General features: G+C 43.0%; 2 protein-coding genes across 4 annotated transcripts in view; one reads left to right on the top strand and one right to left on the bottom strand.

The window, feature by feature from the left end:
- The first annotated feature begins 101 nt into the window (after window positions 1-101).
- Window positions 102-8303, top strand: TAF11 (TATA-box binding protein associated factor 11). Its single transcript, XM_045772018.2, has 6 exons — window positions 102-291; window positions 836-1532; window positions 4630-4778; window positions 6450-6537; window positions 6879-6975; window positions 7636-8303. Exons 2-6 carry the CDS (start codon window positions 1362-1364, stop codon window positions 7764-7766), a joined length of 636 nt encoding a protein of 211 aa, XP_045627974.1. The 5' UTR covers window positions 102-291; window positions 836-1361; the 3' UTR covers window positions 7767-8303.
- A 449-nt stretch (window positions 8304-8752) lies between these two features.
- Window positions 8753-18237, bottom strand: part of BLTP3A (bridge-like lipid transfer protein family member 3A) — a 63181-nt gene continuing 53696 nt past the window's right edge. For all 3 annotated transcript variants that reach the window (XM_087858151.1, XM_045772030.2, XM_087858150.1), the window contains 6 exons: window positions 17641-17795; window positions 17402-17552; window positions 14766-15028; window positions 14211-14319; window positions 13979-14085; window positions 8753-13573 (listed from right to left, as the gene is read on the bottom strand). In XM_087858151.1, coding sequence (XP_087714277.1) covers window positions 13448-13573; window positions 13979-14085; window positions 14211-14319; window positions 14766-15028; window positions 17402-17552; window positions 17641-17795 — 911 coding nt within the window. In that variant the 3' untranslated portion in view covers window positions 8753-13447. The remainder of the gene's footprint in view (window positions 13574-13978; window positions 14086-14210; window positions 14320-14765; window positions 15029-17401; window positions 17553-17640; window positions 17796-18237) is intronic.

Genomic DNA, 18237 nt, shown 5'->3' with positions numbered 1-18237 from the left:
TCTCCCCAGGAGCGCGTCACTTCCGGGATCTGGCGTCACGCGTCACCGCGCCCCCGCGCCCCGCCCCCTTGCCCACCTAGCTGGGCGGGGCTCGGCCGGCGGGTGCAGGTGGCTTTGGTCCGCTGGAAATGGACCCGGGTCTGCGGAGATAGGCCTCCAGGGGCAAGAGCAAAGCGCCTTGTAGATACCCGCTGTACAGGTGGAAGGGAACAAACGGAGCCCACCTGTATGCGCCTCCCGAAGTGCGCTCCTTCCCCAAAGATTTTGGGAGCCCACAGGACAGGAAATACGGTAATTCACCCTGGCAGCGTAGAAACAAAGAGAGAAATATGGTAACGCGCACCTACAATTCCTAGCCCATTCTTTCAGCACGCATAAATTAAATATGCGGTGGTGGGGACCTAGTGATAAAGAGGTGAATAAAATGTCCCGCTCCGTACCTCAATGAGGGAAGAGAGGAGAAATTTTAAATAAAAATATCTCCGCTTCTTCATGGTCCCAATCTCTGAAATGGCTTGTTAAAGTGAAGTATGCAAAAAAAAAAAAAAAAAAAAGAGAGAGAGAGAGAGAGAGAGAGAGAGCGACCTCCCTTCCCAGTAGGATTTGCTTCCTCTTACTCTTGATGAGATTAACCAAACTGACAGAAGGCGGGTTTATGAAACCGACGCCTATCTTGAGTACTGGTGAATTGGAAAACTCACTTAATTGGGTAGAAACTATGTGTTTTTGCTACTAGAACTGTTCCTAGCTCGAAGTAGGCGCTCAACAGTTGTGGAGTGAACAAATGGATTGAATCAATTCTGTTCAAGCTATATGACTTTTTTTTTTTTTTAAGGTGCTTAAGGAATCAAAGAGAAATGCTGGCAATTCACACAGGCCCACGGTCTCTACCCAATTGAAATGTACGAGGTTGAGTCCCTGCCTGAAAGTTACCAGACAGCCGCATCTCACGACACGGGCGTACAACGGAATTGAGTTTTCTCCCGTCCCCAACCTTCACTCTGAAGAAAGCGGATTAAGGAGTTAACTACGTTTTTAGAAAGGCAGACGTGGGAGAGGGGAGCCTTCAGTAAACAATACAACTCTGCTTTACAAATGCTGATTTCCCAATGTGGATGGAAAATCCACAAACTGAATTCTGCACCCTCAGTCTTCCCTCTCCAACCGCCACCAAATCAGAGTTAAAACGGAGCCCAGAAGTCCTCCACGCGTGCTTCAAACTGTCCCCTCCGAGGAGCCGTAAGAGTGATGTCATCATAGCGCGACGACCGGAAGTAAGCTACTGCGCTGCTGTATTCCATTAGGTCAGGAGCTCCAGAGGCTGGCAGGACTGCGATCTCTCTCCTCTTTTTCTTGCTGCTATGGATAATGCCTGCGAGTCGCCCACGGAAAAAGGAGGAGAGGCAGGGGAGTCAGATGAAACGGCCGCTGCTCCCGGGGGCCCCGGAGCTACCGATACGGACGGAATCCCGGAGGAAACTGACGGGGACGGAGATGGGGATTTGAAAGAAACCACAGCGGAAGAAGGCGAGGTAAGGAGAGAAGTGTTGATGAGGCCAGAGATTGTTAGTGCTTGTTGGACCGGCTTTCTGGTTGGTCCCTGCCAAGCTAAGATAACTCGAACTCACCGTGACTCCCTCTAGATCTGCGAAGGTGGGTGGGGAGAGGGAGGAGGCAAAACTATAATGCTGGTTCGGTTCTAGACACCCAGCCATTGGGTTAATACTTTTAATCCCTGCCCTTAGATTAAAGGCTACTTCTAAGGGAAGTTTTTTTAAGTAAACTCTACCCTCAAGGTGGGTCTTGAACTCACGACCGGGAGATCAGGAATCGCAGGCTCTATGCAGGGAGCCACCCAGGCGCCCCTAAGGGACTTTGACATAGCCTCTTGGTTTTCCTGGTGAGGAAATTGGGATCTGACGTCACACTAAGATTTAGTGCAAGAGCTAGAACCCAGGATTCCTAGTACCCCTTTGAACGAAATATGGTTTCTGCTAGATGTTGCTCAAGCATAACTTTGTCATTATACGCTGCAGAATCGTTCAGGGGAGACTTTGAGGGAGTTACTGGATTAGCCACGTTTTTACCCTCTAACGACATTTAACTACTACCAGTGACCTGGGTGCTAATGTCCAAGGGTCTCTATAGCATAAATACACCAAACCTATCAGTTGTACCACCCGACGAGCTCAGCAGTGTTGCCTAACTGAGCACCAGTCAGGGGACCAGAATCTCGGTGTTCTCTTGGTTCCATTTCTAGAGATAGAATCGTGGGTTCTTAGAGCTTCTTAGGGACTTAAAGAGATCATGGGGAAGGACATTGGATTAAATAGAAACAGCCTTTCAGAGCATTAAGTTGCATCAAAATAGATAAAGTTAGGACTTTTAGAAAAAGAAAAATATGATGAAACAATTTTAAGAAGGAACCTTTAAAACAGATCTGAAGGATAGAGAAGATTTGAATAATTGACTTAGTCCCATAAAGAGATCACTGCATATAGAAATTTCCACCCAACAGAAGATAAATTTTTTTTAATCTGAAACACTTTTTAAAGTTGATCATATAGGAGCACCTGGGTGGCTCAGCCGCCTGGGCGCCTGCCTTCAGCTCAGGTCATGATCCCAGCATCCTGGGATCAAGCCCTGTGTTGGACTTCCTGTTCCGTGGGCATTCTGCTTCTCCCTCCCCCTGCTCTTGTGCTCTCGCTTGCTCTCTCTCTCTCCCTCCCTCAAATAAGTAAAAATCTTAAAAAAAAAAAAAAAATTGATCGTATACCATACCACAAAGAAAAACACAAATTCTTAAAAGCAGAAATCAAAATAGGCCACATTCTGTTAGTGCAGTGCAATAAACCTAAAATTAACAACAAAAAGCTTCTCCCCACCCCCACTCCCCCCAAAAAACTAGCACCTGGATATTTTTAATTGTTTTTTAAGTGGCCTTTAAATAAATTACAAAGAGAACACTACATTAAATCCTATGGCCAAAACCTTATTTAAAGAAAAATTCATAGTTTTATATATTTTTATTAACAAACAGGAGATGCTGAAAATAAGCACCCAACTCAAGAAACCAGAAAAAGAACAGAACAGGAGCGCCTGGGTGGCTCAGTCAGTTAAGCATATGTCTTCAGCTCAGGTCGTGATCCCGGGGTCCTGGGATGGAGCCCCACATCAGGCTCCCTGCTCAGTCGGGGTCCTGCTTCTCCCTCTCCCTTCCCCCGCTCATGCTCTCTCTCTCAAATAAATAAATCTTGTAAAAAATAATAAACAGAACAAACCAGAAATAATTTGATATTCAAGTTTAGGCCAAATAAATTTGAAAATCTAAGAAAAATGGCTCATTTTCAGGGAAAATATAAATCACCAAAACTGAAGCACAGAGACATTAGAAAACTTGTATTAAATAGGTAACTAGAAAGGAAATTGAAGAGTTTTTTTAAAGGTATAACACCTTCATGGGGCGCCTGGGTGGCACAGCAGTTAAGCGTCTGCCTTTGGCTCAGGGCGTGATCCTGGCGTTATGGGATCGAGCCCCACATCAGGCTCCTCCGCTGTGAGCCTGCTTCTTCCTCTCCCACTCCCCCTGCTTGTGTTCCCTCTCTCGCTGGCTGTCTCTATCTCTGTCAAATAAATAAATAAAATCTTAAAAAAAAAAATAAAAATAAAAATAAAGGTATACCACCTTCACTTTCACCTGCCCCCCTCATATTCCTGTATGAGTTTATGTGAGTTCCTCTTTGGGGAAAACAGAGGTTAAATCCCATTAATGAGGTTTGTAGTGTCTTTTGATTTTATATTAAGGTAGAGGGGATGAAGTTCGGATTTTGATTTTAATTGCTATTAAACAGACATTAAACATCCAGCGTGAGTAAACCTATACTAAATGCTTATGTGGGGAGAGAGAAATAATAAGAGACAAACCTATCTTCGAAAAGTTTTCAGTCTGGCAATGGAAAATAAATCTTTGCATGATACAGTAGAATTGAGAGATAGGAAGAAAAGAGCACTGCATGTGGGAGAAGCTCACTTATAAGTTCCAAATCCAGGGTCGCCTGGCTTGATTCAGTCAGTAGAACGTGCGACTCTTGATCTCAGGGCCATGAGTTCAAGCCCCATGCTGGGGGTAGAGGTTACTTGAAAAAATTATTAAAAGTTCCAGATCCAAAGAAACACTGTTTTGGTGAGAAGGTGCCTCCTTTTTAATATTCTTTCCAGATGGAATCATCAGCAATAAAGAGATCTATAGATTTAGAGGCAGAAGAGCTGGCTGGATGGAGAGGACTTTTCTGACATCCCCTCTAAAGAATGAGGTCAGGAAAGTGGGCTCACGGGGGGGAGTGGTTTTCATGATCCTTGGCACATCATTTCCTTTGTAAACGTACTAGAGCTATGATCATAGCTAACCTGGAAAACTGGATTATTTGGCTGGTTTTCTTTCCACAGCGGGGCTATACACTTCTTTAGGAGAGAGAGTGTATCTTACACATGATGATGGTACAGCCAGTGTTTGGAACCGAAAAACTATTGAATAATGGATTTGTTGTATTGTAATGAGAATGAGCACTTACGTTGCCCAAGTCTGGATAGTAGGCCACATATATAATGGGGTTTCTTTCATCTTCTCAGCTCAAGAGTCAGGACATCTCAGATTTAACAGCAGTTGAAAGGGAAGACTCATCTTTACTTACTCCTGCAGCCAAAAAAATGAAAATAGATACCAAAGAAAAGAAAGAGAAGAAGCAAAAAGTGGATGAAGATGAGATTCAAAAGATGCAGTAAGTCACTTTTGGATTTTTTTCCCCCATTTCAAGGCTCTAACTTGACCACACGAAGTTAATAAAAATTTTTTTGGCCTTTAAATTTTTTTCCCTTTTTATATTCGAAAGAAAATAAAGTAAATGATACCTTATGTTACATTTTAGGAAATATAAATAAGTAAAAAGAAAATACCATCTTATCACCAGAGATTAAAAAAACGTTAATATTTTGGTGTACGGTCTCCAAGATATTTTCTATACATATATATCTAGAAATAAATTTTTTCTAAGATGTTACTGTTTGTAACCTGTTTTTCACATTATCTATGGTGAATGTTTTCCATGTCAATAATTCTATATCTAGGTTGTAACTTTTTTTTAAATGGAAGTAGCTTCGTTGTGGTTATTTGGGGTTTTGTTCTGTTTTGTTTTTTAAGATTTTATTTTTAAGTAATCTCTACACCCAACATGGGGCTCAGACCCACAACCCCAAGATCAAGAGTCACATCCTCCACTGGACTGAGCCAGCCAGGCGCCCCTCATGGTGTTTTCTGATTGTAAAAGTAGTATGGGCTTGTGCAAATTATTCAGAGACTACAGAAAAATGGAAAACATAATTACCTATAATCCCACCACCCAGAGTTAACCCTGGGTATATATTTGATTGGTTTACTTTTTCAGATTTGGGGCTTTTTTTGGTTGGTTTTTTTGTTGTTGTTTTCAGACTTGTTTTTGATGTTTGATATGTATAAATATTTTGCTAGTAAATATGCCCATAAGTCATCAGTTGCAGTGGCTGCGTTGTATTCCATTATGCGGATGAATAATTTAATCAATCCCTGTAGTTCTTTTCTTTCTTCTTTTGACAACATTATGACGAGTATCTTTGAGCGCATCTTTGCATACTGGCCATGTATTTCCTAAATAAACTCCTAGAACGGAATTGCCAGTTCAAGCAGTATTGAGCATTTTCAAAGGCTCCTCATACACATTTCCAAATTCTTCTCCAGAAAGGTTGTCCCACTTCACCCTCTATCAACAGGTATGAGGTTGTATCCTCGCATTCGTACTAATACCATTCTTTTATAATACTTGTTGGATTCACGAAAAATGTTATCTTAATTTATCGTTTTCATTTCTTTAGTTAATGATAGTTAATTTTTTCCCTCTGTATTGGCCATTGGTATTTTTGTAAATTCCCTGTTCATGTCCTTTGCTTATTTTCTAAATTAATATAGCTTTTTATTTATTTGAAAGTATTAAGAGCATTAACCCTTTTCCACATATTTTGCAAATATTTTCCCCAAAATGGGTTAATGTTGAAAACTACTGGTTTGAATATAAATTTATGTGTCAAATTTTTACTGTCAGTGTGTAGAAAGGTAGAGTTGTGGGGAGAGAGCCGTGTGCTGAAAACACAGTCTAGACAATCTAGATAGCATAGTACACTGGGACCCGACATTGTTGTTTAAGTTTTTGTTCTTAATGAAGTAGGAAGGAAGTTGTGTTTCACTTTTTCTCAAGTTCCTTAAGAGTAAAAATGCTTTATCTTCATTCCTTGTAGGCACCAAGCCTAATACTATTGACCGCTCGAAAATTCATTCTCTGAGACTTGTTTTTATTGATGTGATGATGTATGTTAAGCATTTGTTCTTGTAAGCCAACTTAATTACCTGAATCTTTGTCTAGAATCCTGGTTTCTTCTTTTTCGGAGGAGCAGCTGAACCGTTATGAAATGTATCGCCGGTCAGCTTTCCCTAAGGCAGCCATTAAAAGGGTAAGGATGGACTCCCACACTTCATTTCCATCAGATGTGAGAGCTGAACTAGATGCAAGAGCTATGTCCATTAGCATTTTGAGAGGGGTGTTAGTCAAGGTAGTGGATCATTCATGCAGGAGAATAAAAATAAAATGCCCCTCAATTATCAGTTGGAGTTTTGTATTCTAGGGATAGGGTCTCGACATATAGGTCACTCTACACCCGAATCCTTGTCTTAATAGTCTTAATTTCACATCCAGCCTTTAGCAAACAGTTTTTTAGGGAAAAACTCTTAAGGGGACCCTATTCCAATGCCAGTTCTTGACTATCTTAATCATGGTCTTTGTCCTTCTTTCAAGCTGATCCAGTCCATCACGGGCACCTCTGTGTCTCAGAATGTTGTCATTGCTATGTCTGGTATTTCCAAGGTTTTCGTCGGGGAGGTGGTAGAAGAAGGTGAGTATTACTGATACACATACGGGATTGGACCTCTATGGTCTTATTTTCAAGAATATCTATACTAAGGGACCTATTAAAGCACTTGTGGGAGTTTGCATTTGCACTAGGAGATGACCAAGTGTATCCTGGAGAGCATGACCATTATTCTTCAGAAGTTTTAATACTCAGAGGGAAGGAAGCATCTGGGAAATCTCCTTTCTAGATTCTTCTCCTCAGCCCAGGGTGACAGAAGCCGACTTTGTATTTTTCTCCAATGGACTTTGTTCATTTCTGGTGCCAAATTCAAGACACAAGAAAAGCAGTCACCGGGGGCTGACCAATGTGGTACGATGAGGCGTTGTCCCCAGTGTTACAGACCACGGGAACTGCCCTCTGTCCGTCAAGGAAAGAACCTGACTGCTGTATATTGCTAATCTCATCAGTGAAATGTTTTATTTTTTTAAGCAGAAGTTATGTCTTAAACTGTTGCCTGTGATAAAGACTGATATGCTATATTACACTAAAGCTAACATGCTATGTTTTATAGCATTCTCTTAAGGGGCAGTGTCTTGGTGTCCTTAGCAAGCTTAAGGGTTCATCAGAATTACAGGATTCAAATGGATCATGTGATATGAAGTCCTTGTGTGACAATGAAACTTTTCTTCTTGTCCTGTTTAGCACTGGATGTGTGTGAGAAGTGGGGAGAAATGCCACCACTACAACCCAAACATATGAGGGAAGCTGTTCGGAGGTTAAAGTCGAAGGGCCAGATCCCCAACTCAAAGCACAAAAAAATCATCTTCTTCTAGACCAAAGCCTAGAAAGGCCTGGTACTGAAGGAAGCAGCGCTGGTTCCAGACTTGCTGCTGCATGAGACTTGGCGCCGGTGCTTCTGTATCTCAGTCCTCCAAGGAGTCCACGATGATTTTAATGTCTTTCTCGGAACTCTGATATTCATCGCATCTAAAAGGCATGCAGCCTGTTTCATACTTGCCTTGACTAAATATTGGGACCTCTTTGGGCATTTTGAGGCATGTAACTGTTTCTTGGACAGTTGGAAGAAGGTACGTGAGCCTCCGGCATCTTCTAGACAGGGAAGCTGCGGTCAGAGAGAAAACCTTTCCAAGAGAGCTTTGACGGTTTCACACTGAAGCATGAAGTTGCTATGACTTAGGTTGTTTCTTCCACTGGGTTTTAAGTAGATGAAACCACCAGAAACTTTTGACTTGAGATACTCTACCATGAAGAACACCGTGATAGCAAGAGTAGTGGAAAAGTTTATCCCTGTAAACATGTAAACATCTATGGATTTTGGTGAGTGATCATTAAACTGTTTTCCAACTTGCTGTATGTATATTCATTTTCTGTCTAGCTGGTTGTAATGGGGAGAAGTTCATCATTCTTCTCTGGTGTCAGAATAAAATTGGTCTTCGCTTTTTTTGAAAATTTGAGCCCTTCCCATTTTCTATTAGAACCATTAAAATTTTATCTCATAAAAGAGTACTTAAACCACTTAAAAATACTATAAAAGGGGATGCCTGGGTGGCTCAGTCGGTTAAGCATCTGCCTTCAGCTCAGGTCATGATCCCAGGGTCCTGGGATCAAGTGCCGCATCAGGCTCCCTACTCAGCAGGGAACTTGCTTCTCCCTCTGCCTACCGCTCCCCCTGCTTGTGCTCTCTCCCTCTCTCCCTGACAAATACATAAATAAAATCTTAAAATAATAACAATAATAATAATAATAATAATATAAAAGCCCATGTATTTCAGGTTCTTATAAACAGATACACCACAACCAGTGTTTAGTAAGTTTAATTTGCTTTTTTCAGGTGGTTCACAGAACCAGTACACTCAAGGTTTGATCAGATAATGCAACATTAAAATTTCCCAACACTGACCAGTATTCCAGTTCATCAGATACATTCTCATTGTTTTCCTCAAATAGAGGGGAATGGAGTGACCTTTTATTGACAGTGATTAGCAGTAATAAGGCTACTGTATATAGTTGGCAATCCCCAAGAATTCTTTCCTCTGTCGTTCAGTGTCATAGGGAGAAGAGTTTTGAAGCTGTTCTCTTTTGAAGCTTTCCTGAGCATGTCTTAAAAGATGCCAGTTCTGTTCAGCACCCTGATAGAGGGGAAACAGCTTGGACTCACAAAGTTGAGCAAATCAGACTTTTAGTATCTTACATTAAAACCCATGGCTTTAAACATTTATTTAGCCAGTGAAGAAGACACTTCAGTGGGGCATTCCACAAAGAAATGCTGTAAGACTCAGGCTCAATCTTGACCAGATAATAAACTGGAAGGAAAAAAAAAAATGGCAGAGAGTCTGTCAGCTCTAACAGAAATTTTTTTAACACTTAAAGGAACTATACCTATTGCAATCTGAGATAGTGGAGAAGGCTGAAACTTATAAGTAACAAGGGAGAAAGATCACTTCACGAGTCTAGCCATTTAGCAAAGCCTCACAGTTTAAGGTTCTCTGAGTGTTTCTCCCTGTGTCTGTTAAAAGAGGGAAAATAATCCCCACTCAACAATCGTTACCGTCCATACCTATCCGGAGGTGAATGGGAATATTCCTACTCTAGCAGAAGGCGGGAGGTCTAGGTGAGGGCTGCAGACTGGGAGGATGGCAATCACCGCAGCTTCTCTTCAAACAGCCACGACTATGGTAAATCACAAGGTCAGGAGAGCTTTTGCAGTTCTCAAATAACCCAATGTCATTCTACTAGCACTGCAGCAATGTCCGTTTGTTTCCACAGTTGCGTGATGTTACTAGAACTGATTTTAGAAGTTTAGGCAAGAATTAAATGAGAAAAAACAAACCCTCAGTGTAAAGGTTTAGAATAGCAAATTCCCGTATCACTATGGCAACACTTGAAACTACCTGCTTTCCACTACCCCCCTGAACTAGGCTAAGGCGAAACTAATGTAAATGGGTTAAAGGGACGCATTTAAATCCTGGGGTATGTGGAGGGGTAGTGTTTATCCCTTGGATATTCCGTACACAGAAGCTGTTCCTTTCAGAACCATGAAAAGGGTACATCGCGTTTGAGGACCGTGGCAAAACGAGGGTCAGATTACAGAGTACAGTAAGAGCAGCCCTCACAAGAGTGGAACCCATTCCTTCAGTCTGAAGTCAAAGAAATGAGGTTAATTATTCCAGTGAGTGGAAAACAAACGAGATCAATAACCATGCCCGCAGCTTAGCTAAGAGATATTAAACCAGTGCATACGCACTAAAGCCTGTCTCCAGTACGCCCATGTAAACAGGAAATCTGGACAATCACAGATGATACATAGTTGTAAGTGCTTCACAGCTGAAATGGCGATGTGCAGCAGCTGAGGTCTTCGAGGGATAGTGGTGCTATCACTCCAGACGTTTTCTTGAGGTATTGTTATTTCTTGTTCACAGTCTTAGAGCTCCAAGGCAGAAATCCTAAGCAGTCCAAAGCACTATTTTCCTTCCGTTTTTTCTTTACATTTATCCTGAGAACTACCAACCAGTTCACATTTCTTCATTATGCAAGTCTTTCCCCCAACGAACAGGAGTATGAAGTTATAGATGATTGTTAACTAAAAATTCATGGTACAATGACCCCTACACCACACTTCCTACTGGAGGATTTCAAGACACAATAGCCAAGGATGCCACGTAGGAAAGTCAGAAATTCTAGGGCTCCATCTGTCACATGGACAAGAACTCCAGAGAGCCTAGAAACCTGACTGAACTCTGGCCATTAAAGGGGTTGGCCTGGACGTCTGCCAGATCTGTTTGTATCGCCTACCAGCAAGCACAAGCTTAAAGTGAAGGAGACCAAACAACGCCCATTAGGCATTTTCTCTGCATGGAGGGATACCAGAGGGATATGGTGGGGGCTGGGGGGAGGGGTGGGGGGCGGGAAAGAATGAGAATGTGATTTTAAACCAATTCAGGTGAGTCTAAGTTTGAATGATTCTATTTTCCAGCTACTGATCTCCCTCCTCAAGGCCTCCTCTAAGAACATCAGAAAGGCCATACTTGAGAGGACCAGTGATCCATTTTGCTCAACATTATGCCTTCCAAAGGAGCACTAAGGGGGAGTGTGTGGTGGAACACAGTTACCCTCTCAGTTGTGTTTCACCAAATAGCCCTAGTTGTCTGTAAATCCGCTGGAAGGCCATTATACAAGGATTCCTCTTCAACCTTCACCACCCATACACAGCCTCTGCCAGCATCACTTCGACAATGAGCTCCTTCAGTTTCCGATTTGCTAGAAGTGCTTTCTTGTACTTAAGGCTATGAGGTTGAGCCCCAGAGCTAGTGTATCGGGACCTGGTGAGCACGTCCTTCCTCTTGACCGGATATCTGATCTCACACTACCCTCCGCTTTTATCTTTCCAGAGTTGGAGCCGACATTTTAAACTTGTATCCTCATGTGGAAGTATCTCCACCCCTCGATATTTTTGCTGTTCTCTGGACCTTTCCCCCCTCCCTTCACCATATATTCTGTAAATAAGGTCGCTAGAAGTACACAGATAATTTAAGCCATTACGATGGTTTTCTATGAGGTCCTGTTTTCTGTGTTGTCTCCCCAAGTCCTCCCTGCTGATGCGGTTGGGATTTAGCCAGAGCAGCACGCTGAGCCCTCCTCCCTCAGCGAAGGTGAGGCTCCTTTGCCGAGTTCTAGCAGAGCCTGCTGTCTTGCTGGTTGCCGATTCTTGTATCACTTTACACCTCCCTAGACTGAACCTCGCCGTCCTTTTCCTGTGTCGTCACTGCCTGGCTTGTGGGCCTTCTGTGGTTTGGTTTGGTTTTTTTAATCCCTTCTGGTTTACCTTTCACTGCCTGAAAGGAGTGACATTTGACTGCATTATAATATCCTTTCAGGTAATTTATAAAAATCTTAAGTAAGGTTAAACCAAGCATCCACCCACAGGAAACTGCCCGTTAGCATTATCTCCAAAAAGATGTTCACTCTTAAGTCTCTAAGTTGTTTCCTAAGCATGATAAAATATTCCTGTATCTCATAGTAACTGGTGTTTTTAAAGTTGCTTGCAGTGAAGAACCTTGACAAAAGTGCTTTGGAAGTCTGAACAGATTCTATCTTGTTGTTTCTTGAATGCAGGTTTCTTTTTGTCCTCAAAAAACTACAAAATGCAAGTCAGGCATGATTTCCCATAAAGGGAAACAGTTATCTTTCCTTCAATATGTCATGTGTGATTAAGACTTCAGTGACACCACTAAATCACTAATTTTACCATCTTGCCAATTCGAGGTGAGTTAGCTGATGAACTTCTGTCCAATCCACATAGCTTGAAGTATATTACAGAGCAGTATGGATGAAGGTAGAATCCTGGGGAAGAATTAGGTAGGAAAGAAAGAGGGGGGAACTAGCTCTTTCATGGGGCAAGGGGAAAGCCTAGCTAGAGTGAAGGGCTTTTGTTTTGTTTTTTTTTACTTAAGTCAAAATGACATGATATTAAAAAGCCACAGTGATAGAGGGGTACGAGAGGCAACAAGTTGAGATGTTTACGTTACAGTTTAAAACACATTTTGGGCTCCCAAACCACCAAGTGCAAAGGCGAGTGCTGGTAGAAAGTCCCAGTGCTGGGAGAGCAGATGTGCCAGGGAGCCCAGGGGGACGAGCACTCACTCCTGAAGCACGGCTGTGGAAGGCAGGACTCCAGGCAGGCAACAGTGGGCTCAGCACGAGCTCCCCTAGGGATTCCTACCCCATCGTACCTTCAGCCTAGCTCAGTGAATAGTTTTCTTGATTTAAATTTCAAATACATTATGTTATAAAAGGGAAAGACGATACAACTGAGCCACTACTCTTGTTTACTTTCTACCACAGCATTGCAATGATGAAAACATAACAGAAAAGAACTTTGACCCTGAAAAATCTAATTGTAGTATCACCCAAGATGGCACGAGCCTGGTTCCCTTTCCAAAAAAGAGGCAGCATCCAGGTCTCCCTCACTCTTGTGCCTCTCCCAGCTCCCGCCGTGCTATTTCCTGTTCCACTCTCCTACCAAGGCCAAAGCTGAGGCCAAGGACTTTTCAGGTCTGCTACAGGAAGCTCTGGGACATGGAATCTTTGGTGGCTCTGTGGGTGGCTGAGGAGGTGGGTACTTTGTCTTGTTCGCACAGGTTGTAGAGGAAGCAAATGTCTCTGCCGTGAAACCAAGTGCTGAAATGGCCCTATAGCGGCGAAGATTCCACCTAGTGTGCAGAGAGCCAAAAGGCTTTAAATAGCCAAGACATGATGCTTGAGCCACACGCAAAGCTGCCCCCAATTTTCTAGAACATGGTCGTGCTTTGCCCTGTCTTCCGGCCAAGTCAGAACAGCTAGTACAAAGGACACCCCAAGGAGTGAGCTGAGCACTCCCCACCCCCTCTGGCATCCTTAGCATACTTCTTCAATGCTGGACGGTGCCTTCTGTCGTGGGTGGCGCTATTGCTGGTGATCTCCTCTCTCCTTGGCATAGATGGCTGAGCCACTGCTATCAGAGCTCGAAGAGGGGGTTATATTTCCTGATCTCCTGAAGTAGTCTTTCTTTATCCTGGTTGGCATCGGCCAATGCTTGTTTAGTTTCTATAAGTTCCTTCTGTAGGGTAGGCAATTCTTTCACCTGGGGAACAATAAGAAATTTACAGTTAATAGATAAGATAACATGCCTTGCAAAAACATCTGGTAAGGGAACAAGGAGTCAGAATTCAAGCAGAAAAATCCACAAATTTGGTTAGTGATCAAGAGAACACAACCAGATCTTTCTAAAAGCCTAACCCTGTCTTCAGAGTTCATCAGTTGTAAGTACAACAACAGGCGGAATATATGATCAGCAACCATTCACCTACAGTTCCTGACTTATATTCCCTATTAAGCACTTCCAGAAGTTGCTGCTAGATGACAGGAGCCCAAACTACCCAGCTGTACACAGCACAGACAACCTTTTCAGCCCTCCGAGTTTTACCAGCTTCCGTAATTACAGCCACTAAGGGTCTGTGGGAAAGGTACTGTTCAGTTAGGTCCTCACCTGCTGTCCAAAAGCTTCTTCTGTGGGCACCAGAAACATCTGTTCTTTGGGGGGCTGCCTCTTCTCACTTTTAGGTACTTCAGCTGATGGTGTGTCTTGAGCAGCAGCTGGAAAAAAGTAAAGGTTCTAAATGACAAAGTGCTGCCAACATGCAAACAATTCCTAGTTATCACCTGTCCCCTTATAGGAGAAAAAAGGCAGAGAAGCCAGGAGGCTGACGAGCCCAACTCACCGCCTATGTGGAACACACCATCGTCACTCCGCATCAGCACAACATGCTCCATGGCCAGAGTGATGGGGACAGGGCCTGGAGATGTTGGATAGATGGGGGGGATGTCGTCCTGCAGGAAGGAGGGAAATCACATGAGGCCCCCAACCAGCTCAGAGCAATTAGGTAACAACCGTGCTTCCACCATTCAGCTTGAAGCAGTTTTCTGCCATTATGTATCCAGACTTCTTGCAAGGTAGAGAAGCAGAACCGAGTCTCTCCCACCCTAGAGACGGTCAAACTGAGGACCAGATAATCTAATGGGCTTACTTATACATAGTCATGCTGCATGCCAGAGACAGGGTCAGGGCTAGAGACAAGGTCTCCTCACCTAAATCCAGAACACTTTGATACAACACACATTTATGTATTACCACAGCCTTCACTAACAATGCTAATATGCATTTACCCACTTGACCCTCACCGCGCTGAACCATGACAAGGGAAGAAGGAAAGAGCTATCCCTGCCAGAATTCCTTGCCTGGCAAAGTCTAGGGTAAAACCCAAAGCGCCTCTCACCTTTAGGGTGATCCTGGAGTGCAGGAGCTCAATCTGCATGGGAACTACCACTGGGATCTCCTCATCCTCCAAGAAGGGCCCCAGGCCATTGAGCACCGAAGTGAACAGCTCAAGGTCACAGCCTTGAAGCAAGAAATGCAGGAAGCCATTTTGTATGGCCAGGGGGGAATGAACAGCTGCACCAGGCCCCACCTCAAAGCGCATGCCCACAGCTGGCCTGATGTGGTCAGTCCTCAAAGCTGAGGATTCCTGAAAGCTTGTACCTTTGAGAAGAGAGGCAGAAAGAAAACATTAATTAATTAACAGTCAGGAACTATATTCTAAGCACTTTACATATATTTAATATTCATAACAACCCTATGCCAAAAGTATTATCATTATTCCCATTACTTGCCCAAAGTTACACAACTTGTAAGTAGCAAGGACAGGACTTGAATGCGGGCAACAATGACTGACTGCAAAGACTGGGCTTGGCTACTTTGCTATCATGCCTCTCATGGTGGAAGGGAAGTCAAGGATCAATAAAAGGCTGGCCTTGCTCTAAATCTGAAACACTGGGCTAAAGGCCAAGGGAAAGCTCTTAAAACACAGGACCCTCAACTCTGCTAAATGTGAACATTTCTTTCTTTCTCCAAGTCTTGGTGTTTTCATTTCTCTCTGATAAAGCCATGCAGGATCCATGCTAATTTCCCCAAAACTCCATAAAGAACTGTCACGGGTGTAGCCAGGGATATGAAATAAGTCATATAGTTATATAACTGCAAATTGTCACAAGTAGGGGAGCGGGGAGATGGGTTAGCCTGGTGGTGGGTATTATGGAGGGCACGTATTGCATGGAGCACTGGGTGTTATAAGCATCAATGAATCATGGAACACTACATCAAAACTAATGATGTACTGTATGGTGACTAACATAACATAATTAATAAATAAATACATACAACTGAAAAAAGAACTGGCACAAGTATTTTGGAAAACTTGCATTTCTGGAAGTTTGGATAAACTGGCATTATCTAGTAAAGTTGAAGCTATACCTACCCTAATGCCCTGGAAATTATATCCCCAGGAATATAACCCTGGAGAAAAACTCTAACATACATACCAGGAGACATGTACAAGAACGTTCAAGGCAGGGGCGCCTTGGTAGCCCAGTCGGGTAAGCATCTGCCTTCGCCTTGGGTCATGATCCCAGAGTCCTGGGATCGAGCCCCACATCGGGCTCCCTGCTCAGCAGGGAGCCTGCTTCTCCCTCTCCCTCTGCTGCTTCCCCCTGACTCATGCTCTCTAATAAATAAATAAAATCTTTAAAAAAAAAAAAAAAAAAGAATGTTCAAGGCAATCCTATATGAAATAGCAACAAACAAACAGACCAAAAAAAACACCCCAGAAACAACCCACGTGTCTGTTCAGAATAGAGAAGTAAATAGAGTAATGGGTATAAGGGATGTTTTAGGGGTGAAGGTAACAGTTGCACAATTCTGTAAACTTGCTAGAATTTATCAAATTGTACACTTACAATAAGCAAATATCATAAATGCAAATTATATCTCAATAAATTTGTTTTTAAAAAGCAAAAAACAGGGGCGCCTGGGTAGCGCAGTTGTTAGGCGTCTGCCTTCGGCTCAGGGCGTGATTCTGGAGTTCCGGGATCGAGTCCCACATCAGGCTCCTCCGCTGGGAGCCTGTTTCTTCCTCTCCCACTCCCCCTGCTTGTGTTCCCTCTCTCGCTGGCTGTCTATCTCTGTCAAATATATAAATTCTTTTTAAAAATCTTAAAAAAAATAATAAAAAAATAAAAAGCAAAAAATAGTACATTTATACAATATGATATAGTAATGAAAATGAATCATAGCTAATTCAACAACTTAGAAGAATTTGAAGAATATCAAAGAAAGAAGTCAGTCAACAAAGAATACAAACTATAATCCCATTTAGAAAAACTCTAAAACTTGCAAAGCTAAACAATACACTATAACAAATGTGTAGAAGAGTTGTAAAGTAAAGCAACAGAATGAGAAACACAAGATTCGGAAGAGTGATTCTTTATGACAGGTGAGAGGCAGAGGAAGATTCAGGAGAGGGTCTCCTGGGGACTTCAAAGTTAATGGTACTATTCTGTTCATTAAACTAGGTGGTGGTGTACATGGATTAATCGTATTTTTATTATTTTATACCTTACATATATTTTGTAAGTATTCCTTAGTATCTACTCAATATTTTAAAAAAATATTTTCAAAATGAAGAATGCAGCATAAGCCCAGATTTTTCCTGTCATCTCCTAAAGTACAAATATCAAAGGACTGACTCTGAACGACAGAAGTTCCCTGATCAGATATAGTTGGATATCAGCAGCTACACAAATGAAGAAGTGGACAGTGGCCTCCTGTATAAGCTTCAGGAGCACCTGGGCGGTGAAGGTGGCACATAGCCTACTGAATGCAAAGCCCAAGAAAGAGCTCTGGGAGGTTCCCTGCAAGAAGGAGGCTTCCCTGGAGTTCCTCCTCCTAATGCCTGCTGGAGAGAAGGACCAAGGGCTAGGCACCTGGACAGCTACCCTTGGGGTCCAGTGACAGGAGCAAGAAGCTAGGGCTGCCCCAGATAAATCCCAGCTCTCCTGGAATGGGCCCCATTCTCACCTGAGCACTGTCCGTGCAGGAACTGCCAGAGTCCCACGGTGCCCAGCTGTTGGAGGCTCAGCTCCTCTGCCTGCAGGGCTACAGTCAGGTCCTCACCACGTACCTCAATCCCCAAAGATACCTCATTCACCTTCAGGACCAGAACGGAGACCTGTAAAAAGATACTCTCTTAGCTGAGCGCCTCAGAAGCTCCTAGCCTACAGCCTACCCTCTGCAGAGAAGAAAGGAGAGCAGCTGACCGGGTGAAGGCTGAGGCCTTCTCCACTGGGTGAGACTGAACTGTTGGCCTCTGGTGACCCCTGGCCGTAACTATCCACAACAGGGCTCCCTTGGACACCAGCACTGTCTAAGACATTTGGAAGAGTTCCTGGTGGAAGAGATTCTGGACCAGACTCTGCATAAGAAAGAAAACAAATGAGTTTGAAAGTCAAAAAGTTCTGCTCAAATCCAATCTCTAAAAACAATGACAACTGTAGGGAAAAAAAAAAAAAACCACAACACTTACAAGGCAATTGGGAATTTGAAAACTGGATATTCGATGAATTTAAAGAATTGCTCATTTTTATTTTAATTTTTTTACAGATTTTATTTATTTATTTGACAGCGAGACAGCACAAGCAGTGGGGAGCAGCAGAGGGAGAGGGAGAAGCAGGCTCCCTGCTGAGCAGCGAGCCTGATGCGGGACTCAATTGCAGGACCCTGGGATTGTGATCGTGACCTGAGTTGAAGGCAGACACTTAACTGACTGAGCCACCCAGGCACACCAAGAATTGCTAATTTTTAAAAATGGGACAGTGGTATTTGGTCACATTAAAAAAAAGTCTATAAATGGATGC

Source organism: Ursus americanus, chromosome 32 (genome assembly GCF_024610735.1).
Source record: "Ursus americanus isolate L20-20 chromosome 32, mUrsAme1.1.p, whole genome shotgun sequence".
Lineage (NCBI taxonomy): Eukaryota > Metazoa > Chordata > Mammalia > Carnivora > Ursidae > Ursus > Ursus americanus.
Note: the sequence above shows the minus strand (reverse complement) of the source record. Positions and strands in the feature narration are given on the sequence as shown.

Coding starts and splice junctions, on each gene's coding strand:
- TAF11 (XM_045772018.2), top strand. CDS start 1,362: ATGGATAATGCCTGCGAGTCGCCCACGGAAAAAGGAGGAGAGGCAGGG. Junction 1,533..4,629: donor CCACAGCGGAAGAAGGCGAG/GTAAGGAGAGAA, acceptor TCATCTTCTCAG/CTCAAGAGTCAGGACATCTC. Junction 4,779..6,449: donor GATGAGATTCAAAAGATGCA/GTAAGTCACTTT, acceptor ATCTTTGTCTAG/AATCCTGGTTTCTTCTTTTT.